General features: G+C 31.8%; 2 protein-coding genes across 2 annotated transcripts; both read right to left on the bottom strand.

The window, feature by feature from the left end:
* Positions 1–4,024: 4,024 nt before the first annotated feature.
* Positions 4,025–4,662, bottom strand: LOC121238096 (calcium load-activated calcium channel-like). The gene is made up of 2 exons (XM_041134952.1): positions 4,646–4,662; positions 4,025–4,501 (listed from the first exon to the last, which is right to left on the bottom strand). The coding sequence occupies exons 1-2, from the start codon at positions 4,660–4,662 to the stop codon at positions 4,027–4,029; spliced, it is 492 nt and encodes a 163-aa protein (XP_040990886.1). The 3' UTR covers positions 4,025–4,026.
* Positions 4,663–8,807: 4,145 nt separating this feature from the next.
* LOC121240056 (abscisic acid 8'-hydroxylase 2) lies at positions 8,808–13,739 on the bottom strand. Its single transcript, XM_041137508.1, has 8 exons — positions 13,416–13,739; positions 12,901–13,219; positions 12,649–12,798; positions 12,161–12,415; positions 11,709–11,798; positions 11,369–11,554; positions 10,728–10,846; positions 8,808–8,923 (listed from the first exon to the last, which is right to left on the bottom strand). Exons 1-8 carry the CDS (start codon positions 13,658–13,660, stop codon positions 8,818–8,820), a joined length of 1,470 nt encoding a protein of 489 aa, XP_040993442.1. The 5' UTR covers positions 13,661–13,739; the 3' UTR covers positions 8,808–8,817.
* Positions 13,740–27,736: the final 13,997 nt, after the last annotated feature.

Here is a 27,736-nt window from a genome sequence, read left to right as displayed (position 1 = left end):
AAGCTCCCCTTCCCCCAACTGGATTCAGACAATTGAGTTTATAGAGAGAGAGGGTCTGGTTTTTAGAGAGAGAAAATTTTCGGAGGAGTGAGTTTCTAGAGAGAGAGGGTCTGGCTTTTAGAGAGAGGAAATTTTCGGAGGAGTGAGTTTCTTTCGATGTTTAAAATCTGGGACAAAGAGGCGTTCTTTTTGCTTTAACGCTGATTTAACAAAAAGTTAACGGAAATACTATAGTTCCGTTAAAACAAGAATTTCCGTTAGATAGACTCTTTTTATATATAAAGAGATATTGTAAAGATAGAGATTCTTTTTTATTGGACTCTTAGTTTTTTAATAACTTTCCTATGGTCAAATGAATAGTAAAAAAGTCAAATCTACTATTCACTACTGCTCATTGTACTTGTAATCCACTCCTTTGCCTATATAAGGGTGTTTAGATTTGTTGAAAGGAGAACAGATTTTTAAAGAATCCTTTAGAGCTCTAGAACCCTTCTATTTCCCTACTTCCTAGCTCTTCCATTGTAATTCCATAATATTGTTTCAATTACTAATATGTGAGTATCTTTAGTATTTGTCCTTGCTCTTTTTCTACTACTCTTATATTTTATCTTGCTCTTTTCAGTAATTATTTTCGACTAGGATTCTAGTCATATGGTCTTTATTTAATTGGATTCCAGTTATCTGGTCCTAACTTTTAATTACTTATTTTACTTACTTGCACTATCCCTCTAGTTATATGGTAATACTTCTGGCTCCAATTATTTGGTCCTTCAACTCCAATCACTTGGTCTTTTTACTTACTTTGCTTTACGTCTTGCTTTCGTCTCATTCTAGTATCAGAGCCATTATTTTGGTTGCTGGTAGATGATTTATATCTGTTCATTCTTATTCATTGAATTATCTTCTAATCATTTGTTAGTACTTTGTTAAGTGTATTATATTCTTGTCTCTGTTGGCGCCACCCTAGTGGTAAAGTGAATCCCAAGAACCGTGTCTATAAGATTCGTTTTGCTAGAGAAAGCGTTTAGGGTATGAGTGGGTAGACGGTTGGCTAGGGTATGTGTTTCGAAATGCAGTAAGAACAAGAGTAAAGACATGATTAGTAAATATAAAGTTTAGATTTTAGTTGATTAATTCAAGATGAATAAGATGTTTAGATCTAATTCGTCTATTAGTTCTAGATCTAGTATACATCCTGATATTATCAATGAGAAAGATTTTTCTGTTGAAGAAATTGATAATATTGATTTCAATAAATGGAGTATTCCAAGGATTAATCCTAAATCTATTTACATAACTACCTGGACTCAAACTGTTTTCAAAACAGAGTTTAATGTTAAAATTGTTGAACAAATCTATGCTATTTCAAGATCCCATGAAAAATATTGCCTATTTAATAGAAAATCTATTCAAGAATTTATGGTAAAAGGTTACAAATTTCTGTATATTGGTTCTATTTAAGTTGCTGTTAAACCTCTCACGAGGAAATACATCAATTCTTCGGTACTTCTTTGCTTGAGAGATGCTAGATTCAAAAAACTTGAGACTAGCATACTTAGTATGATTCAATTCTCTGTTTAGTGTTCCTGTTCATTTTGATTGTTTCCTTAATTTAACTCTTGCTTTAGATGATCTTAATATCCTTAAAGTTTTAACTTTAAATATTCTGACATCTGGTTATGATGTGGAAGAAGACACATCTGGTCATGATATGGAAGAAGACAACAAGTCTCTTGCCATAGTTTACCTTATTTATTATCGAATGTTAAAAACTAATTTAAATCCAAAAACTATTTTGAAAACTTTAAGAAATAAAACTTTGTTAATCCAAAGTTCTAATCTTGATGCTAATATTCAGGTTCCAAAAATGATTTATTGAAAATGTATTACTCTCCTAATGAATAGACTTTGGAACATGAATTTCTTCATGCTAAGGTTATTTCTGATGAACTTAACCTTGATTATATTCAACAGTATTTTAATGGTACTGTTTAAATTAGTTTTGATCAATTTTTGGTAAACAATGAAAGAAGAAATTCTTTCGCTAGAACCAAAAGTTCCTTTGCTGGATCTATTGCTGACAATCCGAAAAGAAGAGACCAAAATTTTAGAAACTTTCTGGAAGATTCAGTCGAAACTGTTAAACCTGATTTAAAATTAAAAGGTGTTTCTATATCCTCTCAAGTTACTTCTGCTTACTACATTATCAAAGATATATAAGTATTCAAAGGTAAAGCTATAAAGGAAGAAGTCGATAAAGAAGAAGATGCTCATCTTTATCCCCAACAACTTTTGATATGGTCGCTCCTATTCATCACAGCCAATTAACTGTGATCAATAGAGCCTTTGAAATTGATTTGATTGCTTTATATAATGAATATAGTTCTATTAAAAATATGATAAAAGAAAATCTTATCATGCTACTTTTTCTGATTTAGAAAAACTACGTGTTAAATGAAAACATAAAGACAAAATGTATGCCTTTAAAAAGCATATATTATTCTTTGACTTCATTGAAAATTATTATATTTCTACAAATAGTTTGAATGTTGTTAAAGCAAATTTTGTTAAGGAAGAAGGGAAAACGGTGGTAAGATCTAGTCACTCCCTTTAGAGACAATTATTATTTCTCATAAATGAGTAGATATAAATGATTCTCCTTTTAAATTACCCAATGCTAATTCTAATGCTACTACTTTTACTAAAACAAAGAAGATTATTGAACAAAACAATTTTATCAATAAAACTCTTACCCCCGCGTGCGCGTGCGGACACACACACACACACACACACAAATGAATGGTCAAATTTGCGAAATTCGCACATTGTATTTAGACATATTAATGTTGCACTTAAAAAAAATGATTAATTTTTCCTCTTTAATTTGGCTAGCTCCTTATAATTTTTGTCACTGTTTCCATACTGAGATGGGCCAGTATGGAAAAATTAATAGTAGGCTATTTATAAGACCATCATTAATAGTTTTGATTAATCATTGTGTCTAACTTGCCCATGCTACTTGATTTTACTTGGTGCCCTTTAATTTGAAAAAAAGTGTCTAACTTGCCCATGTTACTTGATTTTACTTGGTGCCCTTTAATTTGAAAAAAAAAAATTAACTCTGTTTCCTCTGTGTGTGTGTGCGCACGAGCGAGTGTGTGTGTGTTTTCAACGTGTTGGATACGTGTTTGCTTTGACGTGCTAGTCCTCGTGATAGACAAGTTCTAAACTAATTTGATCAGTCTTTGACTTGTTATTTGGATATTGTCTTTTTCTTTTCTTTGGATGAATTTGGTGGTCATGTCTTTTTCGAGTATGATAAACAATTATGAGACGCTACAACAATATCTCATGTACATTTCATATATTTTAGGTTTTTCATGATGTTGTCTATCTAGAACATGCATGGAACCATTTTACTCGACTCGTCCAAATTGAAGAAAAAGAGTCATGCGGTCGGTCCTTCTATCAGTTGCATCCGTTCAACACTATTTTATTCAATTCCAAATTTGTGTTTCTCACATATAGTTTGTGTGTGTGTCTATATATATATATATATATATATCAATATAAGAAAAGCTTGAAGTGATCAGCAGCCAGAAAATAATCTAACAGTAAAAAATCTATGAACATCCCCTAGATCATGGTACATACTTCTACATCCATACAATGATGTTCACTCAAATTTGAGAAAAAAATGAATCTAGCTGCTACCTGCCCTATAAAGGTAAGAAGCTGCCATCGTCCCAAAACCTTGACTAGGCAAGGTGGCCATATGGCCCCCCGCCCCTAGTCCTTTGCCACCCATCCTTGTTGGATGGAAAGTGGATTTTTCACATTTTTAATCGTAAATTTGCATAAAATTATATAAATTATATACAAACAAATCAAACAATGTTATTGTGGGTTTTAGTAGATCAGCTGCTCGATCTATAAAAATCTATGTCCTTCCTCTAGTTCGATCCTTGAAGTTGTGGGTAGGGCTGCAACCAGACCAACTCGGCACCTGACCCTACCCGACCCGTATCAATTGGTTTTGGGATCTGGCATGGGGAAGAGGCCCGAGCTGACGCCGCGTGGTGATGAAAACCCTAAGAAGAGTGAGTTAAGAAGACCGAAGACGACGAAGAGGACAAGGGCGACGATGGTGCCGGACTTGAACTTGAAGAGGGAGAGGTCACGGCTCGATTCCTTGAGACTTGTCTCGACGCGGCCCATCTTTTTGGTCTTAGATTTCTTGGCGATATTGGTGGAGGATTCGGTTTTCATCGTCTCCAGCTTCTTGGCAGCCTTGTCAATTGAGGACATCGACTTGTAGGAGTTGATGTGATGGATGATGAGCCAAGAGATAGCCTCGCAGACTATGGCAGTGCAAAACGAAATGGCCACAACAATGAGGCTGTCGGAGTACTTGAAAGAGGAGAAGATCTGAGGTGAGGCCTTGGGAATAGGTGGTTGTTTGGTAGATACGAAAGGGCGAGAAAGTGGTTTCTTGAGAGTTCTACGGGATTCGAATCATTTGATGACTTGAACTTTGTCTTAGATTTCTTATAATATCGATTTCAGCGGGTTCGACCCGCAAGTTACTTCAACCCGCTTTTTTGGTCGAGTCGCGTTAGGCCGCATGGACGAGCTGGATTCTAACGTTTTCGGCACAGGCATAGTTGTGGGTCTTTAGGCTAGAAAGAAGTAGAGTAAAAAGAATAAGAAGAAGAAGAGAAGAAAGGAGATATGCGTGTAGTTGACTAGATCTAGGGTTTCTTTATTTATATTAGGAAACAAGTCATGGGCAGGTTGGTTCCCAACAAATCAAAACATATTCCCGCCCACTCGGCCTACTCGTTGCCTAGTGAGTTGAGCTAGTTGGATGGGCCACATTAATGTACGTTAGTTTGTAGATTTACTTTGATAAAATTTCTTTGTAGCTAAAGCATTTCTCATATCAAATTTGTTCAATATCATTCATCTTATGAATAATATGTCATGTCATAGAATATTAACAACCGGATCTTAAAAGGATGTGCATATTGTAATATTTGGGAATTTGAAAGTATAGTTTGTTAAGTTGGATGCTTTAAAATGTAAAATGCAAGTTGATTGACATGAGATCGATGATTATTTTAAGTTAATGGATGGGTCAGGAAGAAATTTTGGTAAAGTACTATTCACTACTGCATATTGCAATATTATATATAGAAAAAGACAATTCTGTCGTTTCAAATGTACCGCTTTGTTTGATCGTTCAGTAATTTTTTTTTATTTAATGATGAAGGAAGTAATTTTAAATGTATTAATATATTTATTTTTATTTTTTAAAAATATTTAAATATATTAAAAAAATATGAATAAAAAAATAAAAAGAAAGAGTTGATTTTGTAACTAACGGAAATACCGAGCGGTGCTACCGGCAGATAAATATAAGCATATATATATATATATTTATATGAAAGGGATCGAGGAGGCTAGCTGATGGTATCCACAAAAGGAAAAGAGAGGACTAAAATGGAGAAAAAACATATATATAGCTCTCATTTTTACAGGGGGACCCTCCTGCAGGAGGAAACATACAAATAATGGGACAACGATGAATGCATGTGGAAAACAGCTCTGATTTTCCGAAGGAGAATAAATTTAAAAGAATCCATATTTGCTTGACACATCAGAGGATTAATGGAAAAATATCCCCAATAAAAATTTAAGAATTTTAAATACAAGAGGGATAGAAGATGAAATGGATCCTATATTATTTATTTCTATATATATATATATGTTTTGAATAATATTAAACTAGTAATAAATATTGTAAAACTTATTTTTTATATAAGAAATTCTATTTACAATTCTTACTTATAGGCTGTATATATAGGCCTTTTTTATATATATATATATATATATCTATGTCTCTGTCATTCAAAACCATGGATTCAAATAAAAACTTAAAATAACATTAATCCAATATTAATAGTACAAGCTGGCAGATGCCATTCTGATTGGATGGCTATTCGCATGCATGCACTTGCACTGCCTATATTATTTCTCGATATGACAGATTTTAAAAGAATGGTGTATGGTAATTGTACTCGTTCGTCATGTGTGACAAAGCGCATTTATCCTGGAAAATTTAGAAGACCTATGGTAAGCTTCGAAGTGTGGATCGTGGTCCCTTCATGTTAACAAGACCGTACAACATGTTTACATCGGAATCAGACAACATTGTTTCCCGTGACAACGATGTATTCCATGAATCAATAGGAAAATAAACTTTACATCCCTACGCACACAATTAACATGTTAGTACCTAAGCTTTCGCTTTGACATATACAACATTAAAATATAATAGAGTGTTTGCTGTCTGATTTAATCATAAAATTATATAAAAAAATAGAGACATAACATAATTATTTTGATGATTGATCAATTTTAAGAGATAATGCATAAAACTTATTTTATTTTTAAGTAGGTGTGTTGAACACATTATCCACATCACTTTAATAGTAATATTTAATTTGTAATATTCAAATTTTAAAATTTATCTTCTAAATTAAAGTATGTTATGTAAATATCTTATTATGTGTGATCCACACCAGCTTGAGAAAAGAATTTTTCAATACAAAAATATATTTTCCTTTTCTTGTCGAAAATCATTTTTAAGACGCATTTAATCTCCCCCTCCTAATATTACACTATTGAGAGAAGAGAGAATCTATTTATAAGTCTCATTTTTTTCCACATCCAACACACCGCTTATGTGCGTATTTGGAATTGCGGTAGAAAATATAGTTTATAGTTTTAAAGCTAATAGCTTAAGCAATAAGTTCTATTGTTAGCAATTAAGTTATTTATTGTTTGATAACCGTTTAAAATACTTTCAAACATGTTACATTTGTTTAGAACAAATTAAAAAAAAATGCATTTTGAGATAGAAATGACATAAAAAATCATTTATTTTTTAAAAATTTCAGTCATATCCTTAAAAGCTTGAAAGTTGTAATTATCTAAAAGTTTTATGAATATTTTTGTCTATTGAAACTTTTTTTTTAAATTGAAATTACGTTTCACATTATTCAAAAAAACATATTTAAGGAAAAACATCAAAAATATTTTTATGGCTTTTAACTTCTAATAAATATTTTTCTTCAAAGGTACTTAATTTTTATCTTATTTGATATTAAAAAGTAATTTAATATGTAACATCAAAATAATTTAGTTTTAAGGTTATTAAAGTAATTTTAAAACTCCCAACGTTCGAATGTAGTAAAACTCATAAAATAATACTTTTTGTCCTATAATTTAATATATAGTACTATATATTAAGATGAACAAAAATACAAACGACACGTGCGGCATTATCATGATGGTCATTTCTATCCAAAAAAATTTAATTTATATCTTTTAAATCGTGATATTTTTACAAAACTTTTCATTTCATCTTATTTAATTATTATAATTTTTTTAAATTTTTACATAGAATAAAATAAACAATTCAACTTTTTTAAATTTTAAAATAATAATAATATTAAAAAAATATTATAAAAATATTTTATTTATTTATTAATTTTTATGAACTAAATTATCATCGGTTTGGTACTCATCCGTACCCATCGCATCTTTATATTAACAAAAGTTGTGGTATATAATCATTACTAAATTTTTTTATTTCATTTTGACTCTTTTGACGAACTCCATTTAATAAAAAAAAAAAACATGTGAAAAATTGTTTATAAAGTGATGGTCATGAGAGTTTTCTTTTCCTCGTGTACTTCCTGATCCCTAGTCATTAAATAAAAAAAAATAATATTTATAGTTATAGAGTATATAAGTATAGACTTAATTGTTTTTTTAAAAAGAATAAATATAGAATCACGTAAAAAAATTAATTTTTTAATAATAGACTCTATAATTTTTTAAAAAGAATACGTGATACTTGAACAATTCATAATTTTATCTAGCATTGCTATGACATAAATATCCAATTACTAAAAAAAAAAGAGAAGACTAGTAGTACTATTTTTTCTTACCATTTAATACATGGTTAATTTCAAATTCTTTCCCTGCACATGAATCGATTTGATAAAGCAAGCTTCCTCTCAACAGCACTCATGAGAATTGGACGCCATTACGTATACCCTCGTGCTCACGAGATGCTGCTCGATCGACGTGGATTAACTCCATCTGTTGTGCACCACTTCATAGAATATGCGGTGAGTTTGCATATAGAATTAACCAGGTCCTCATTTTAGGGGTTAATTTGTGAAAGTTCTACACCAGAATAAAAGATAGTGGGAAATTATAAAAGAAAATCTTGGAACAGGGAAAGCAGTACATGAATCGAATCATTGAGCCACCATATTAATCAAGGCCACATACATTTCATCCTCAAAACCCGGCCACGACAGTTCATTTCGATTCACACATGCAAAACACATCATGATATTATACCTTTCATATATATAGATTAATGCGATAACATTTTTTTTTTCCTGCACAGATTTATAAACATATATATTTATCTTACGACGCACATGATGCATTATTAATTAATAATGCATTGGCATTGACACCGACTCATCATCCTACGTTTAACTGGCATGCATGGACGAAATACGTCGAAGCTAGCTAGAGAGCTTGCAAACACAGGATTCCAAAGGACAAAGATTGGGGAAAAAAAAAAAAAAAAAGACACACAAAGAGGAAAAGTACTCTATGGGGATAAGTTGCTGTCGTCCCCCACTGGACAATAACATCCGGTCGTCGTCAATAACTCAGAATTAAGACACCATGTACGCTCATGGCTTCTTCTTTTTTTATTTGATAAACTCATGGCTGCTTCTTGTTCCTTAGGGTTACCTTTATAGGTAAACCCCGTTTGGGTACCGGGAAAGGGCCATATTGTATCCCATCCTCGTGTTCCATAGCTTCCCACCTAAAGCCAAAAGCCAAAACATCCAAATCACAATTTAGAGAGAGAGAGAGAGAGAGAGAGAGAGAGAGAGAGAGAGAAAGTTGCTCTGCTAATCTTGTATGGCTCCCTGTGAATTAAGCAGGATCTAATTTTGACCATAAAGATGATATTTAGCATTGACTATATATGAAAAAATATATGTATATATATGGCCCTGAACCGATTTTTTATATGGAAATCCAAACAAGTAGCTTGTTGCTTTGTGGAGTAGTCTAATCATAGAAAAAAATAAGTACAGCATTTTTCAACCTAGGCGGCCGATTAGTTTAAAACCAAGCTCATCACATACTAACATGATATATACCTTCGCAATTAAATAAATAATATCCCCCAAAAACCCCCCCCCCTCCCCCCCCCCCCCCCCCCCCCCCCCCCCCCCCCCCCCCTCTCTTTTTTTTATCTCTATCACAAGAATCTAAAGAAAAATGTGTCATTTTTCCATTCACATAAACACAAGAGTGGTACACTACTACTAGCTCGAACGGGACCGAGTCAAAAGAAGAAAAACACGAAGTTTTGTGAGTATTTTCGATGGGGACAAATAAAGAAACATTGATGTGTTAAACGCTGTGACTGTGAGCAAAGCTGTGGTGCCACGAAACGTGTTTATTCAGCCATGACACATAATCACATTTGTCTCTTGGTTTTCTTAACAGCTGACAACTCAGAGAGCTCTCATAGCCATTTGATCAAAGAAAGAACAGCTGGCAAATTGTGTCGCATACTATAGTACTACATTGATTAGCATCTGATCTCGCATAGAGATCCAACGGCTAGAGAGCTAGCCAGAGATACCAAATGAGCCAGGTTCAAGATTGGAGATGCTCGTAAGCATTGGATTTGATATTTTGAGTAAATGAAAGGGACGTTCGGACGGGCGCCATGGAATCAAAGAAGATCTACCCAGATCCTTAGAATCCTATAACTTTTTAAGACTGGGAATATATATATATATATATATATATATATATATATATATATATATATATATATATGTATTCTCAGTACTCTGGTTCTTGACACAAGGAGAGGAAAAGATAAAGACGACGGATAGCCCCTACGCTTTTGTGCAGAAAAAGAACTGTTAAAATGTATGGGTACGAGGAAGCCGTGAAGGATATATAGCTGATCTATACTTTTCATAATTAAAATTAAGGACTTCGAGCTTCAGATACAGCTTCCAGAACCATTTCTGATCTCACGTACTTATAATTGTTCAAATTGATTTGAATAAACTTAAAAAAAAAAAAGGAACTTCCAGTTTTTTGGACACAAATATTCGCAAGTTTGTAAAGCATTATTATATTATATGGAGACAAGTTTTCCTTAGTGAGGAGGTAATTGATGATCATCGATGACATATAAGGTGAGGATTTGTATGTCATCATGTAGAGATCAGGACTGCTTGACAATAATATGATGCATGTGTGCCACGTGTATAATTAAATTCTATTTTTAGATGTTAGGTTGGCAACCACAAACTTACCAAAAAGTGAATAAAGAAAGCACCCACTATTCTATATTCACTGAGAAACCCTAGCTATGCCCCCACAGTCCACTCGCCTTCAAGGAGACTAAGGACCACTTCCACGGCCTTAGGAACACCCAAGAGGACCACCAATCACTCCTCCCCGGTCAACTAAGAGTAGACAAACAACAAGAAAATTGTTTTTTAAAATTGCCTTTTTTTTAAGTTAATTTTATCATAAATTGTTAGCTATTTTTTACTTGGAGAGAGAGAGAGAGAGAGAGAGAGAGGACTGGCCTGTAAGAGGTGCTGAGGTGGTGAAGAAGGATGAGCATCTCAAGCTTGGCCAGCTCACTGCCTGGACAAGCATGGACTCCATTCCCGAACGGCATGTACGTGTTAGGTCTTGGTGGCGCCTGCACAATCACATAAACGAACCCCCAAACTTAACCCACATATTTTTAAAATCTTCTGATCTCCATCACCAGCTAAAATATTCGCTGTTTTTACAGACAGTAGTGTTATGATGTATACTTCCAAACTAATTGTGCAACAAAATTTTTACTACCCTACAAAACTAGCTCACGTGATCTGATAATTAAAAGATATCACGCTCAGATCGTCTAAGTTGAAGAAGATTCACATAAAAATTGAAAACGACACTTCATCCAAGATAAACTAGCAATCGATAACCTTATATTTCAGCCCCAAACAAGATAGACTATACTGGTGCACGGCCCACTTCTTGAATCTTGGGTTCAGATCAGTTACTGATCATCATCAGGATCAGGAGGTTCAGGCCAGGAAAACTAGCTATATATATATATATATATATATATATATAGCCATCCTTAGATTTATTTTATTTTATTTTTACTTTTGACGCATGCATGCATGCAGTACTGCTTGGAATTGTATAGGAAAGGACCGAGTGGTACCTCGAATCTTGAAGGGTCAAACTTTTCGGGTTGTGGGAAGAACTCAGCACAGTGATGAATGGTTCTGAAGAGAGGCAGAACCTTCCAACCCTTGGGGATAAAGTAGCCCCCAAATTCAACATCTTGGACAGCTTCTCTGAATGTAAATGAGAGTATGCTTGCAGCTCTCAGTGTTTCTTGAATCACCTGAAATTCGATCGCTTTCATCAATAATATTATTTGATCAATACGTGCATGCACTGATCCAATTATACATACATACATATATATATATATATATATTTATATGTCGAGTGTATTTTAAATTATTTAACAATGGTATAGCGTACGTATATATTACCCGGCCAGTCAACGGCATTTGCCGAGTATCCTCCCACGTAAGTCCACGATTTGCCTCTAATAGTTTGCGTTGAATTCCTTCTTGTTCCCTCTGAAACATTTGAATGAATACCGATTAATATATATATATATATATATATATATATATAGAACAATTTTCTTTTGGAAATTCAATCTGCCAGAATTTTCCCCAATCATTGCATGCTGCTCAATAATTAAAACGATGACTGAGGAAGCTAGCTGTGTAAAGGACAAAGCAAAAAATACTTGATCAAGAATAATATTAAAATATATATACATGATCAGACTGGAAAAACTATAATGTCACGGCCGATAGATAAAAACAAATTAAGGAGCTAGCTAGCTCTGGCTTGAAAACCTGTCCAGAGATTAAAAAGGATATTCATTTAATTAATTAAATTAAAGGAGGAATTAATATAAGATGGTGATTACCGTCACGGCATCTAGGAGGTTGCCATTATCGAGCAAATACTTAAGAATCCACGTAAGGACACTTGCAGTTGTATCATGAGCAGCAAAGATTACTCCAATTATATTGTCTCCAATTTGAGAATCGCTAAGCTGATTGAGCTTCTCGTCTTTGGCAGCTCCCAGTAATACTCCCAACAAGCCACCGCCTTTTCTCCCTGATCCCTCTCTCCTCTTTTCGATTAATCTTCTCAATGTCTCATTCAGAAGCTTCCTTGCCTAATTGAAAATTAATTATAATCATACATTATTATTAGTGAAAAAAAACATATTCTTAATTAATTAATTAGCATATCTTACATAAGTACCTTAATTAATAATATCGTACAATCATGTATACACTTGAAGACAAAGATTAGGTTCTCAAAACAATGTGAGACTACTAGAGCCAAAAAGAAAAAAAAAATTTACAGGGGAGAAGAAGCCTTTTATTTATTTATTTTATATTTTACCTTCATTGCTTTGCGAAAGGGAGTTCCCGGTAGATTTAGAGGCATCGAATTGTAGCCCTTCTCAAGGCACAGATACAAACTTTTTATTCCTTCCATTTCTGAGTCTAGTTTGTCTCCGAATGCCGAAATCATTGCCACTTCAAAAGCATACTGAGACACCAAAAATAAGAATAATCCTTTAATTTTTAGATTCCTCGAAAGTGCTGAGTCATGCAGAAAAGGATAAGAAGAGGCTAACAAATAGAAACATACCCTCTTCATCTCTTGCAAGGTGTTAATGGTGCGATTCTTCCAAGTGGGGAGAAGTTTCTGAACAATACGCTCAATCTCCGAGACTGACCCTCTAATTGCAGAGGGCAGAAAGGAAGCCCGAACCAGCTTCTTGAGCCTTGAATGGTAGGGTCCCTGATGAAAGAATATAGCCTCTGGCCCTATCATTTTCTCCTTGCTTGGCGGATAAGTTGGCTTGAACAGATGAGCCTGACTCACTAGAACAATTCTTGCTGCTTCTGGGCTGGAAATCATTACACAGGGGCAACCTAATATGTGGGTCTTAAAGATATCCCCATACCTGCAATAGATAAACCATATTGAGGAAATAAAATGAAGGTTATACATATAATCAAAATATTAAACTTCCCAGTAAAACCAGAATCTCTCTTTCGATCTACATATTACGTACGGAAATGAAATAATCTTGAGCAAAAAAAGGGGTCGATAGAGAATTGAGGTCTAGGGTGGTTCGTGTCTATTTTGAGGTGATATACCGTTTTTGCCTGTTCGAAAAGAAGGAATTTGGGTTTTCAGTGTAGAGCTTGATGGTCTCTCCTAAGTAGGGCCAACCCATTGAACCAGGGGGCAGGCGTTTGTGCCTGGGTTGGCACCAGCGGAGGAACATTTGCAGCACTAGCAGCAGCAACAAAGAGCAGAATAGCAATGGCATAATGAGAATAGCAGGCTGATGAGAACGAAAGCTTGCAAAAAAGGTTGAGAATGGGAAAAGCTGTTGCATGGTGCTTTTAGCCTTGAGACGTGGCAGAGGCTAACTTGAAACAAAGAAGTGATGAGTGATGGATGGAGGGTTTGGTGGTGGGGCTTTTATAGAGTGGGAGAGGTTTGTATAGGTGGGGGTTTGAAACAGACATCACCATTTTTATACGAACACCTTGCTTAGTCGTGGCGGAGTCAGCAATTCTTTTTTTGGGAACTTTTCTATCGCATGATAGGTTTATGTAAAATGAAAAATATCACAAAGTCATAAAGCATAGATAATTTTCCTAATAACGTAGAAATAAAATTTTAAAATCACAACTTAACATCTATTTCAGATTTTTGACGACAATATTTCATAGAATAATATTCATCAATTATTATTTTTGTAAATATGAAATATTTAAAAATTATTTTTTTCATATAAACTATCAAGCGATCTTTATCAAATTTATGTTAAATCTATATATTTTGGTGTCACATTAAGTATAGAGTACTACAACCGAAACCTTAAATAAACTTTTTTCCTATAACTTCAGAGAAGAAATCATCTCCACTATTTTTCATATAAATCATCAATCTTAAATGGTTTTTCTAATATTTTCACGTTGGATTCTATATTAACAAACTTAATATTGTATGATAAAAAACTTTGGGGTCAATGTTAATAGTTTATTATTTCTTTTAATCTTAGTTTTAATTTAACTTTAGTATGGCCAAATTCTTGAAAATAGATAATATACAAAATCTAGGAGTTATAGGGGAAAAAAAAAAAAAATAGAGAGAGACATTTCTCTGTTATTGAAATTTTACAAAATTTGCGCCCGCGGGGGTGGGGAAGCAATTTCTATATACATAGAATTATGAAAAATTTATGAGCTATTTCGAGTTTTGAAAAAAATTTAGGGGGGGCCAATATGTAGATCCGCCACTGTTGCTTAGTTTATTATATACATATATATATATATATATATATATGAGTAATGCTACTCATTATTTAAATTCTTATTATCCTCTCATCATCTTATGATGTAGTATTAGATCATGATTGAAAACTATTTATTATATCTTACTTAACCTATCATCTAATATCACATCATAAAATGATAAGAGGATGGTAAAAAAATAGATAATGAATAAATTTTTTCATAAAAAAAAAAAGTAATGCAACCAATCATACTAATTAATAGAATGTATAAGAAATACGTAAAAGTGACTGCACATAGAATTTTTGTTATAAACATGGAGGGTAGTAATATATCTACCCGGCCGTATATTGATTATTTTGAAAATGTGTATTAATTATTAGTGATAAATCATTTTAGTCTATATCTAGCATCACTTCTTTACAATTACGAATTCAGAAATTCTACCTCGTCCGGCAATAGGAAAAATTATTTTTTCTGATAGCTTTGTCTTTTATAGTTCTTAATTTAAGCACTTGTCCCTTTTTCCCTTTGTAACTTACATTGATAGTGTCAGTACCATTTAATGTCTTAAAGATTCTTTTTGGAATATAATTAGTGCCCTCTTAATTTTTTTCTATTGAAAATCAAATTTTAACTGGGTGGAAATTAAAGATGTAGTAGCTAGGCCTCCTCATGACTTCTTTTAGTATTTATTAAATGGTCGATCTAATAACTAATGATACTTAGATTTTTTTTTTATCTCGTTCATGTATATGTAGTTCATGTATATACATAAAATAGAGATATGTTTTATGAATAACAATATTAATCGATTTGAAGGCATTCTATTTTGTAAAAATTTTGTCGTTATTTGTAATTATCATGTTAGGTCAAAATTGTTATTATGGATGAAATTCTGTGGAACATTATAGTTTTGGCAATGACCACTTTATATACAATAGCTATTAGGTAAACTCTATTTATCCACCAAATTGAGATAAATAAATTAAAGGTCTAGACTTACGTATTTAACTCAATAGGCCAGCAATACATTAGTCCAAAAGTTCTGCTACATATAGTCACTTTTACATATTTATTGTACACTCTATTAATATGATTGGTCAAAACAATTATTTTATATTAAAAAAGTGATGGATTCAATCATATTAATGAAGTGCGCAAAAAATATGTAAAAATAATTGTACTTAAGAGTTTTTGATTGAAGAAATATTAGACCACGTTGAATCTTGAGAGCAGTCCCTCAAATGTTGTATGCCGAATAAAAAAAAAAAAAGAAAGAAAAAATTTATTCATCATCCCAACTCTCATCATACAATGATGTGACATCTTAGTTTGGGTAGTGAGAATATCTGAGAAGTGTTGAGAATGTTTGTAAATAGTAGTTAAAAAGTAATAATAAAATATTAAATAGTAGTAAAAAGTAGGTGAAAAGTAATAATAAAATAAAAAATAGTAGTGAGAGTATTTGAGATACTCTTACTTGCCAAACAAGCTAGGTTCACAAGTGAAATGTAATAAATAATTTCTAATCACCTAATGTCACATCATAGGATGATGAAATGATGATGAAAGTTGGGATGATGAGTAGCACTACTAAAAAAAAAATGCTCTCTGATATTGCTTACGTACTAAAAGAATCTCGAATCTTTTGAACAAAATAATTTTATCATAAAGTTCACCGTTTTATCGTTTAGGCTTCGTTTGGAACCTAAAATTATCTCAACTCATCATTACAATTTTTTTAAATCCCAACATAAAATATAATAAACAATTCAACATTTTCAAATTTTAAAATAATAATAATATTAAAAAATGATATTCCAACAATATTTTATCATCTCAACTCAACTCAACTCAATTCAATATCCAAACGCACCCTTAATCTATTAGGTATTTAAATACGTGTAAACATTTATTATTATGTATAGATTAAACAACGTCGAATCCTACACATGGCTTAAGTCCAAAATTTGTTCATTGAGCAAGAGATCATTCTAAGAGCACTAGCATTGGACTTATCAAATGAGTTCAATCTTCAAAATTTGATGATTTTGGCTTTAAAATCCTGGCATTGGATTCACCATATGGTCAAATGTTAAGCTTTTAGCTACAACACATTCATCTTCATCTTTAAATTTGAAGACTTACTATTCACACTCTATAACCATTATTTTATTTATTTAAATTATTATTTTCTAATTTTGAGCGACAATATATTTAAGTTAGGAAATAATAATTTAAATATCAATATAAATTATTAATTAAAATATAGTTAGTGTAATTGTAAAATATGAAAAAAATAAATTAAAAATATTATTATTAACAAAATAATATTATATTATTATTTTGATGAATCTAATAGCTAATCCAATGTGAGATTATGGATAGATATGTTTTTGATTTATGAAAAATATGTACTTTTTATCAAATTTTAAATATGAAAATAATGAATCCAATATTAATGCTCTAGCGTGAATGCACAAAAAAATAAAAATAAAAATAAAAATGGTGGGCGAGCCCCGCCCAACCCAACCCATCCAAAGCCACCGATCTAATCCTGTAATCCCGCAACTGGCGCCCCGTGGGCGTGGCGCGCATGTTACTATACATGTTAGGTAATCCGAGGAAAAGTTATTATTTTTCGATCTAAATCAACGGGAATCGCACCCCACACGTGAAAGAATCATAGGCAGGCTCATCATTGCTGCAGACATGGAAGTTTTCTGGTTTTTAGGCAAAACCTGAAGAAAACTTTTAACTGAGACAGAGTACTACTACTGACCATCTTTTTGCTATATATAGATAATGTTATTTGTAAGCCACTTGAGGCTGAATGGCAGAGCTAGCGCGCGCTCTTATTGTCGTCAATCCTGGTGCAGGGCCGGGTGCACGAACTTCATCGCCTGTCTTTTGTTTTCATTCTTTTCACGTCGTCTACCCAGTGGGCAGTGCATGCATGGCTGTGTACAGAGCTGATCAGCTTATCAGTTTAATTATATATGGGAAGAGGTGTCTGATGATCTTTTACTGTTTACATACATATTCTATGCGTGCCGGCCTGATGATTGCCAATCATTTCCTTACTGCACATGTTTACAATCAAACATTGGTCAATTTGATTTCCCATAACGCTTAGATACTCCGCTTTCACGCATATATATATATATATATATATATATATATATTTATATATATACACACTATATATATATAAACGTGTCCTGCTACATTTCTTTTTCGAGATGTGTCTTCCTACGTGATCACGGGTCATACATTTCAGTAGCTAGATAGAAATAGTACCGATTATATATAAATAACGACTTTGATCCATTATTAATATAAATAATTAGATTTTTTTTTTTTTTTTGCTAAGATATTTATCATTTTTTTTTTTTTTATTTTTTTTTTTTTATCTATACTGGCCTACATTAATGTATTTGGCGAACTTATATCTATCATGATATTACTGATCATTATGATCTCTAGTACTTTACCTGCCACGTACGCATAATCATATGAAAGTCAATAATCTCATAATTAATCGGCTGATATTATTAATTCATATTTAAACATCTCTCAGCAGAAATTATATTCCAAAGGTTAATTTCTTTTAAATAAGTAGAAATTTCAATTATATAATTTATAATATATATATATATATATATATATATCTTATTTTTGACTAAAAGATGATATCGATCGAATCTCTCCTCGATTACTTAAAAAAAAAAAATGATCTACAACAAGACGGAAACGTGCAAGAGAGGTTACTTGAGTGGATTTATTATCTCGATCGAACAGCTTAAAGCTGTGCTGTCCACACACTTGTACAAAAGTATACGTGCGTATGAATTTTATATTATCGGGCGCCCAACACGTTAGACTTTCCCAAGGCTATGGCCTACGAGACACGTAACAGCCATGATCTTCCCACGTAGCAAATTTAAACACCTGCATGTAACGGAAAAAGGAAAACCGAAAGACATTTGCAAGCATTCGTGCCATCGATCTGGCCCTGACATTTACAGGGAATATTGCATGCATGTAACATTTCATCGATCAATAATCATGAATCATGATGATCATATTATTGCTGAGTTATCTTTTGAGCATCGATTCATCATTGGGATGATCCTTATTGTACATATAAAAAGGAGTACATTTTAGTTCGTGGCCCAACAAATTGAACGTGAGATATAATATTAAATTGTGACGTGCTGCACCAGATATGTAAATATCTATTATATAATAAATATATACATAAGAGTGTGCAAGTTGGATTTTTAGAACAAATCATGTGAAAGTTATGAATGCCAAATGTCGACACTGAGATGTATATATATGATTGCAACCAGTCAAGCAAACAATTTTTTTTTAATCTTTTTTAACCAAATCATTATTATGCTTTTGACATTTGTTTGAGATGATATCCAAATCTATACCGATCGACAATTAACTAGGGAATTACGCGGTGAAATCCAAATAAGCATGCAACACAGACAAGATCATAGAGATCATCACTCAATATATATATATATATATATATATATATAACTAATTTTCAGTATCTGAAGATGATTTGGATTAATTCTTTTGGGTTTATATGTAAATTTTAAAGTTTAATGTGAGATAGACTATTAATGGGTACTACTCTCTAATATATAATATATATATATATATATATATATATATATATATTGTTTTATGTATAAATCTCCTCAGTAACGAACATTAAATACGTACTTAGTAAATGTTATGAGACTTATTTATATATATATATATATATTTATTATTCTTCGATTCTAAATCTTAAAAGATTGGCTGAATAATTAATCTTGATTCATGGACGTTATAATCTCACCATGCACATACCAAATGTGTCTTTGCAATATTTTTGGAGCCGAATTATCATGTTTTTGTATTTTGCTATACGTACCTCTAGCTAATATTGCCCCATGTAGAATACGTATTTGATCTGCTCATTACTTGAGGCTCTCATTTTAACTTATAGAAAATTATGCATTTTGCTACGGCCTTTAGCTAATTGTCACGTGTCTCGAAAGTCATGTTATGTCGAATAAAAACATGATATTTATATAGAATTTGATACATCGGCTAAAAAATATCATGTCAATTATGAAAGAAATACTCAAAAATTAAAAACAATAAAAAAGAAAAAAGCTCATGACCCCTACGAAGCCATGGAAGTATATAAGATAGCTAACAAATCATTTTGCATGGAGATAGTTGGGGGCGAACCACCCCGTGAAAGGTGTGGCTAGTGAACCATCCTAATAGCTGTACTAGATCATATATAGTATGGCTATTAGGATAAGATGGAGAGAGGGGATCTACCTATCTACGACCTCCTCAAATCATCTCTACACAAGGAGAGAGTAGTTTTTAATACGAATGATAAATTCTTCCATCAAAATACTTTTTTTTTTCTCATAATCTCAATATGATCATAACAAATATTCTAAAAATTCCCAATATAATATTCCATGAATCATAACTAGTAGCTATATATGCAAAAATGCACAATTTTATTTAAGTTCTCAAACGAGTAAATCCTTGAGTTCTATGGTATAGTCTTATTTCATGATTCCTCTATTATTACCAATAAAATTTCTTAATCTCGTTGGTGCCGGGTACTGTGCCGCATGACTCCTATGCCTCGTTTTTTTTTTTGTAGATGAGATAAGCTGAGATTAAAATTAAAAAAGTTAAATAAAATATTGTTAGAATATATCTTTTTAATATTATTTTTGTTTTGAGATTTGAAAAAGTTGAATTGTTTATTTTATTTTGTATGAAAATTGAAAAAAGTTGTAATAATTAGATGAGATGAGTTGAGATGAACTGTGAAAACAAATAAGGCCTAAAGGTAAAAATTGAATAAAATATTATTAGAATATATTTTTTAAATATTATTTTTGTTTTGGGATTTTAAAAAGTTGAATTGTTTATTTTATTTTATATGAAAATTTGAAAAAATTATAATAATTAAATAAAATAAAATGAGATGAATTGAAAAAAATTGTAAACATAACCCTAGTTTCTATAAAAATAATTGAGAAATAAAAAACCTTCCCACCACATCATAATGCTTTCTATGCTGTTTTTCTAGGTCAGTACGTAACTCAGGCCCAAAACTCGTACAATTCTAATTTTTAACCTAACTTCATTTGGGCCTACAGATTTCAGCAATGGGCACATCGGAGTGGAATGTGGCCCAAATTATAAGATTAGCGCCCATGCAAGCTCCGTGCAAGAATGTTTTATCGAGATTTGAAAGTATTTAGGTGTCGTTTGGATTCGACGATAAGTTGAGATGAATTATGAATAATAATAAGATGAGTTATGAATAGTAATAAAATTTATGAGTTAAAATTAATAAATAATAATGAGATGAATTGAAATAGATTGTGAATACAAGCCAAACTGTTCAAATAACTGAATATCAACAATTTATTGTTTAAAAGAAAATCAGGAACAGAAAACCACCAGATCGACCTCCATTTTTTCAGTGATTTGAGTACTATTGCCTCATTAATTTATGAGTTGCACCACTTCATTCCACGTGTACTGCTACTTATAATATTGTTTTTAAGTATATTTTGATCTTACCTCCTCAAGTTATGTTTAGGTGTACGAAAACCAAGCTTTTTTGGCTAGTATATTAAAAATATTTTTCATTTAGTCTTGTTTTGATTGAGAAATCATTTCAATTTATCTTATTTTATTATTACAATTTTTTTTAAATTTTCAAGTAAAATAAAATAAATAATTTAATTTTTTTAAATCTCAATTCAACTTTTTTAAATTTTAAAAAAATAATAATTTTAAAAAATAATATTTTATTTAACTCTTATCTTTTATCTAAAACCATTTCATCTCATCTCATATCACTATTTAAACGGAGCTTAGAAACATGTGGGATTAGATTATACGTTGTTTTGGGTAAGTTATGATGTATTTATATCCTTTGTCGTGGAGTAACGTAATCTCTTCATCTGTTTTGGATCTATAATGGGATACGCCAAAAGTGAACACACGAGAAAGTTCCTTCTCTCGTCCTAAAAGTAATATAATCAGTTCGTTGGATTCAATCATTTGGTTGTTGCTAGGGTTAGAGAAATTTCTTTCCTCTCTCAAAAACCACCACTGCTGATAATCATATTGGAGCAACAAAAAAATGGAGTTAGGTTCTTCGACCCATAAAAGTACTTTTTCAACCTATCTGTTTGCGCATACTATTGATGAAATGCGATTGCTTCAATTGAAAATTTTCTAACAAATTACACTCTCCATAAACTTCCATCCCATTCTCAATTCTTAACATACTTTGACATAACCGTCACTACAACAGATTTGATCTATTGTGACGGACGAAACGGTCACAAAATTTTTCTTATGACGGTTTTAGACCGTCACCACAACCGTCACAAAAAAGCCAACATAGAAAGTATTTTGTAACGGTTGAAAGTCTTACGTGAGATATAACGTTTGAACGTGAAGAGTTTTATGACAGTAAATTCCATCATAGAAAGTAACGTTCGGTATTTTTTATTAGCACGTTTGATTTTTACGTTAGAACGTAAACATGTTCGAACATTTGTATTGCGATGTTTGAATGTTGCATTTGTACGTTAATGGGAAATTGTTTGAACGTTAAAGACTTAACGTTCGGATGGTTAATCAGTCTGTTTGAACGTATCTTTTTTAGTCATTCGAACATTAATTGAATAAGTTTGAATGTTTGTGGAGTGTGTATGTTCGTGTAATTATGTTTGAACGTTACTTCAAACGTAAAGCCATGTTCGAACGTTTTTTCTTTACATTCGAACGTACTGATCAGAACTAATAATTTCATAAAATTAAAAACATACAAATTGTATCATATTATATCACTAATAGCATCATCTGATGAAAAAACACAATATTTTTCTTACCCTTCCACCTCAACTCTCCACATATGGGATAAACTTTTTTTCCTCATTCTCCTTCAAACAATACACAATCATTCTTGCATGCATGTATGAACTTGTACTCAAATCCTAACCCATTTCTCAATTGTTTTGCTTCATAAAAATCATTCGGCAATGCAGAACATTCAAGGAACACTTCATTAAATAAGTCAAATACTATGTTAATTGATTTTGTTGACATTCCACATAATGACATACCATAGTTCTCCAATTATATATGGTCGTAGAGAGGAATTGTTACCCTGCGAACAATATACTTGAAGAATAAATGAAGAAGACACCGAAATTTCCATCTTGAATGTGTAAAGAAAGAGTAACGAAAAATGTGTAATATAGATAATATAATCTCAAACTATCTACACCGGACAATTCATGAATTAGTAAACACCGGAGTTTACACTAATTCTCAAGCAGATCTAAGGTTATTCATGCAATGTCACACATAGTAGTTACAATATATAACATAAATCTATAACACAAGCTATAACATATAAGTAATGTATATTTGTACTAAACTTCTTTGGAAGTCTTAGTAAACAATCTATTGTTGATCATTTTCTGAAGTTTCCAAAGAAGTTTAGTATGTTTTGTCCTAAGTATAGTATGTGGAGTTGGTTATTTTAATTATTTGAAATTAAAGTTATTAGTTATTTGTTAGATATAATTATTTGAAAATTTTTAAAGTTATTTGAAATTAATTAGTTATTTGTTTCAAACTTAGTATATATTGAAGCTATTAGTTATTGCCTTAATCTTACTATATATTAAAAATTATTTTTTTATATTGCTTAATACGTGATTAATTAGGTATTTCTTTTAATCTTGGTATCTTATTAATTAGTTATTTATTTTAACTTAGTATTTATTATTTCTTACTTTTTCTACTGTTTAATATCATGTTAGTTATTACTTTGTATTGTTTTAATCATAAAGATTAGTTATTTGCTTTAAACTTAGTATATATTATTAATTAGTTATGTGTATTGTTTAATATCAAATTAGTTATATATTTGTATTTGTTTAATCTAGTATATACTATACATAAAGTTATCTTTTTTAATTTTAGTATCTTATTAATTATGCATTCTTTACATTTCCTATCATTTCTTATCAAAATTCACAATATATTCACAATATATAGACAATATATTCACAAAAAAATCACAAAAAATCACAATATATTCACAATATCAAAATATATTCACAAAATTCACAATATATTCAAAATATGTTCACAAAAGTCACAATATATTCACAAAAAATACAATATATTCACAAAAAATCACAATATATTCACAAAATTCACAATATAATCACAAAAATCACAATATTTAGTATATATCAACACACAATCAAGTTTAGAAATATACCTAGCCAAAATCACAAATTTCCTTCACAAGTTACAACCTTCAACAAGCTCCAACAAATATTCTTTCAAAATAAACACAATACTAGTTAGTTAAAAAATAAATAACAAATATTCCTTACAAAAGAACAAATCTAAATAAACACAATAATAAAAATCACAATAAAAAATAAACAAATAATTAATTCTCTTCAACACACAATCACTCTCACTCTCACTCTCACTCTCGTTCTCTTTCACTCTAAATCTCTCTCACTTTAACTCAAACGAGTCTACTCTCTCTCTCTCTCTGACTTAGGGATAAGAAAAAATGGGAGAAATAACACATCCTGTGTGCTTAAACATACCCTAGACTTGTCTGGGGCGTGTTATATATATTTTTTTAAATTTTTTGACTTATTGCAGTTACTTTCAAAAGTTCCTGCATCGCCCATCCACTTCCCAAGGCCCCATCGCCCATCCTCTGCAAAGATGTAGAGCAGATCATCTCCTAAAGCCTGTGAACAGTTTCAACTTGCTAACACAGACTCTGGAGTTGATTATATGCAAACAACAGAACACCATAAAACTAAGCTACACATTGCGCATCCCTAACCAGTTAGCTACACCCTAAAATCTCAATAAATATACATACGTGCTTCTTAGTTCTTCCTATCTTTACTCCTTTAAACCAGAAAAGAAAAAAAAAGTAGAAAGCATATAGTAATATCCAAAGCCAACAAAGTGCTGTAAGCAAGCAACTCATACAACAAAGGGGAAAATTGAAGAAGAAAAGCCACTCGCCACTACATAGCACATGCTTGGTGTGTAGGAGCCATGTCAAAGAAGAGCTTGATATCAAGGAGTTGGAAGTACCCATTTTTTGATGATTCCCTCTTCTCCATCTTTTTCTTTTAAGGTGATGGCAGTACCATTGCCACCGCTATCCTCCACTCTAAGTGTCTGGGCGTCGAACAACCAACCTCATAACAGCCCTTCTCATCCTCCTTCATGATCACCAGCCAAATAATCACTCTCCCTTTACGCCAAAGAGCAAGAAAAGTGCACCCAGAGAAGGTGTGTGTGGGCAGCCTTCAGAGCAGTGGGAAGAACTGAGAGCTTGGCTTTAATGGTGATTCGAGGATATACACAAATTTGCCAATATTTTGTAAAGAGCGCCTTAAGATGATGAATGTGTGCAGCGGCTGGTTCTGGAAGTTGCTATTACCTCAAACCATATTTGTGGTCCTTGTGAATATAGCTAAGCGAAAGTGTCGTGGCTACGTTTTGTAAGCACGCTAAATCTTTGATCTATGTGGAAGTGCACGTACGACGGTGCTTTGAAAATACTAGTGAAGTTTCTCAAACTTATGGTATATTTTTATTTTTATTTTTTTTCGTAATAATTAAAATTGTTAAAAAAATATTTAAAAATAATCAAAAGATAAAAAATAGAAAAATGTATAACTAGCTGATAAATGTTGGGCAGCCCGCTAGCATCATCCTTCTAGTTTTTAGGTCTTGTTTATTTTCACAACACATTTCATCTAGGGGTGTAACTAGTCCAGTTTTGGACAAATTTTGGGAACGAACTAGTATACACTAGTTTTACATTTTCAAGAATCGATATCACATCGTTTATCTTCCTAAACCGGTACTTCCGATTTTACCAGTTCTGGTCCGGTTCGATTTTTCGGTTTTTAATATATATTAAATATCTAATCTCTTATACTTATATATATATATACATATTAGTATATATAAATATTAGTAATACACTAATAGTATTAGTATATAGTAATACTATTGGTATAGTACTATTACTTAGTGATAATATATTAATTAATAAACTAATGTATATTAGTATTACTAATATATTTATTAAAAGGAATATGTTGATAATTTAGTAAGCCAAAAAATGTAATTACTATCTATTTTATATTTAAAACATATGATCAAATAAATGTTCATGTTTAAAATTAAAATTTTATGTTCTAAATTATAATATAACATTATTTCAGATATAATTATAATTTATAAAGATTATATATAATATTAAAAACTAATTAAAAATATATAAATATGCAAACTAGTTCGGTCTGATCCTAGAAAACATAAAATTGAGACCATACTGGTTATGACAGCTTTTTAAAATTGAGGAACCAGTCTCGAATCGAACCAGTCCAAAATCAGACCAAACCAATGGGTCTAGGCCGGTTTTCCGGTTCGCCGGTTTATTTTTACAGCCATAATCTCATCTTATCTTATCTAATCATTACAACTTTTCTAAATTTCTACACAAAATAAAATAAACAATTTAACTTTTTTAAATTTCAAAATAATAATAATATTAAAACAAATATATTTTAATAATATTTTATTCAATTTTCAATTTTTATTTCAATTCATCTCATCTCATCTCATTTGCAAAAATAAATGAGGCCTTAATCGCTACTTTCGAATTACAAATTTGGCGGCAAGTCTAGGTCAGGTAAATGCAGGAAATTTGTATAACACTAAGTTTGATGAGGGGAAGTAGAAGCCGACAAGGAGAGTGTGGAATATAGAAAATAATTCTCGTTAAAGAAGACATCTCGAGATATATACATGCGATTGGTTGATAAATGAAGACATTTGTATCCTTTGTGCATGGGACTATACCTAAGAAAAATACAAGGGAGAGAACAGAAATGCATTTATGATTGTTGTAGGGACGAAAATTTGGCTAACATTTGGAACCGAAAATTTTAAGAAATGAGTAATCTGGTTCCTAATTAAAAAGAAGAAGATAAGGTGATTTATTTTTAAGTGAGAGAGATGGAAGAAAATTAATGAGATAGGCAGCGGTTTGAAAAGTATTCGTCCAAAATTTGTAAGGTAGGGAAGCCGTTGCTAAAAGTGCAAGTCCGGTTTCGACCATGTGATGGTGATTTCTCTCTACCACACCATTTTGTTGGTGGGTATGAGGGCAAGAAAGTCGATGCGCAATTCCTTGATATTGGAGAACTCGGGTAAGGGGCGAAACTCGCCACCCCAATCATTTTGAATAATTTTTATTTTAGCACTTAAAAGCCTTTCAACATGTGTTTGGAAAAGAAGGAAAGTGGAGGTAGCATCGCCTTTAGAGGCAAGTGGATAAAACCACGTATAACGGTTATAGTCATCAACAAAAGAAATGTAATAGCGAAAACCTTCTCTTGATAAATGAGGGGATGGACCCCAAACATCTACATAGATCAAATGAAAAGTTTGAAGAATTCTATTGACATAATTCTTAAAGGATAATTCCTGACACTTGGCAAGAGGACAACTAGTGCAAAAAAAAAAGTTAGATTGAGAAGGAATAAACGGCAAGCACTTGTTGTGCAAAATGTGAGAAACAAGCCAGGTGGAGAAGGAATAAATGGCAAGCATTTGTTGTGCAAAATGTGAGAAACAAGCCGAAGAGATAAATGGCCAAGACGATGATGCCAGTGAGCGATAATGGTCTTTTCTCCAACTAGAGTAACTTGATCTGACTTGGGAGTGTTTGGAGAAGGAAATATATAGAGACCATTATGTGTTGGTCCTTTGAGTAGAGGGTTCCTGTTCGCTTGTCCTTCACAGTGAATGAGAGTCATGAAATTTGAAAAACACTGAATTATCACAATAAAATTGATTAACTAAGATAAGATTTTTTTATAATCTGAGGAACATAAAGTAAATCGCGCATAAGAAAATTAGAATTGGAAGTTGAGAAATGAGAGTCATCAAAGCGGGTCACAGTAAGACCAGTGCCATTACCAACTTTAATTTGTTCAGGTCCTGATTATGGTTCGACAGAGAGGTTGAGG

This window comes from Juglans microcarpa x Juglans regia, chromosome 7D, assembly GCF_004785595.1.
Source record: "Juglans microcarpa x Juglans regia isolate MS1-56 chromosome 7D, Jm3101_v1.0, whole genome shotgun sequence".
NCBI classification, from domain to species: Eukaryota; Viridiplantae; Streptophyta; class Magnoliopsida; order Fagales; family Juglandaceae; genus Juglans; species Juglans microcarpa x Juglans regia.
This window is presented reverse-complemented; position numbering and strand designations above follow the sequence as displayed.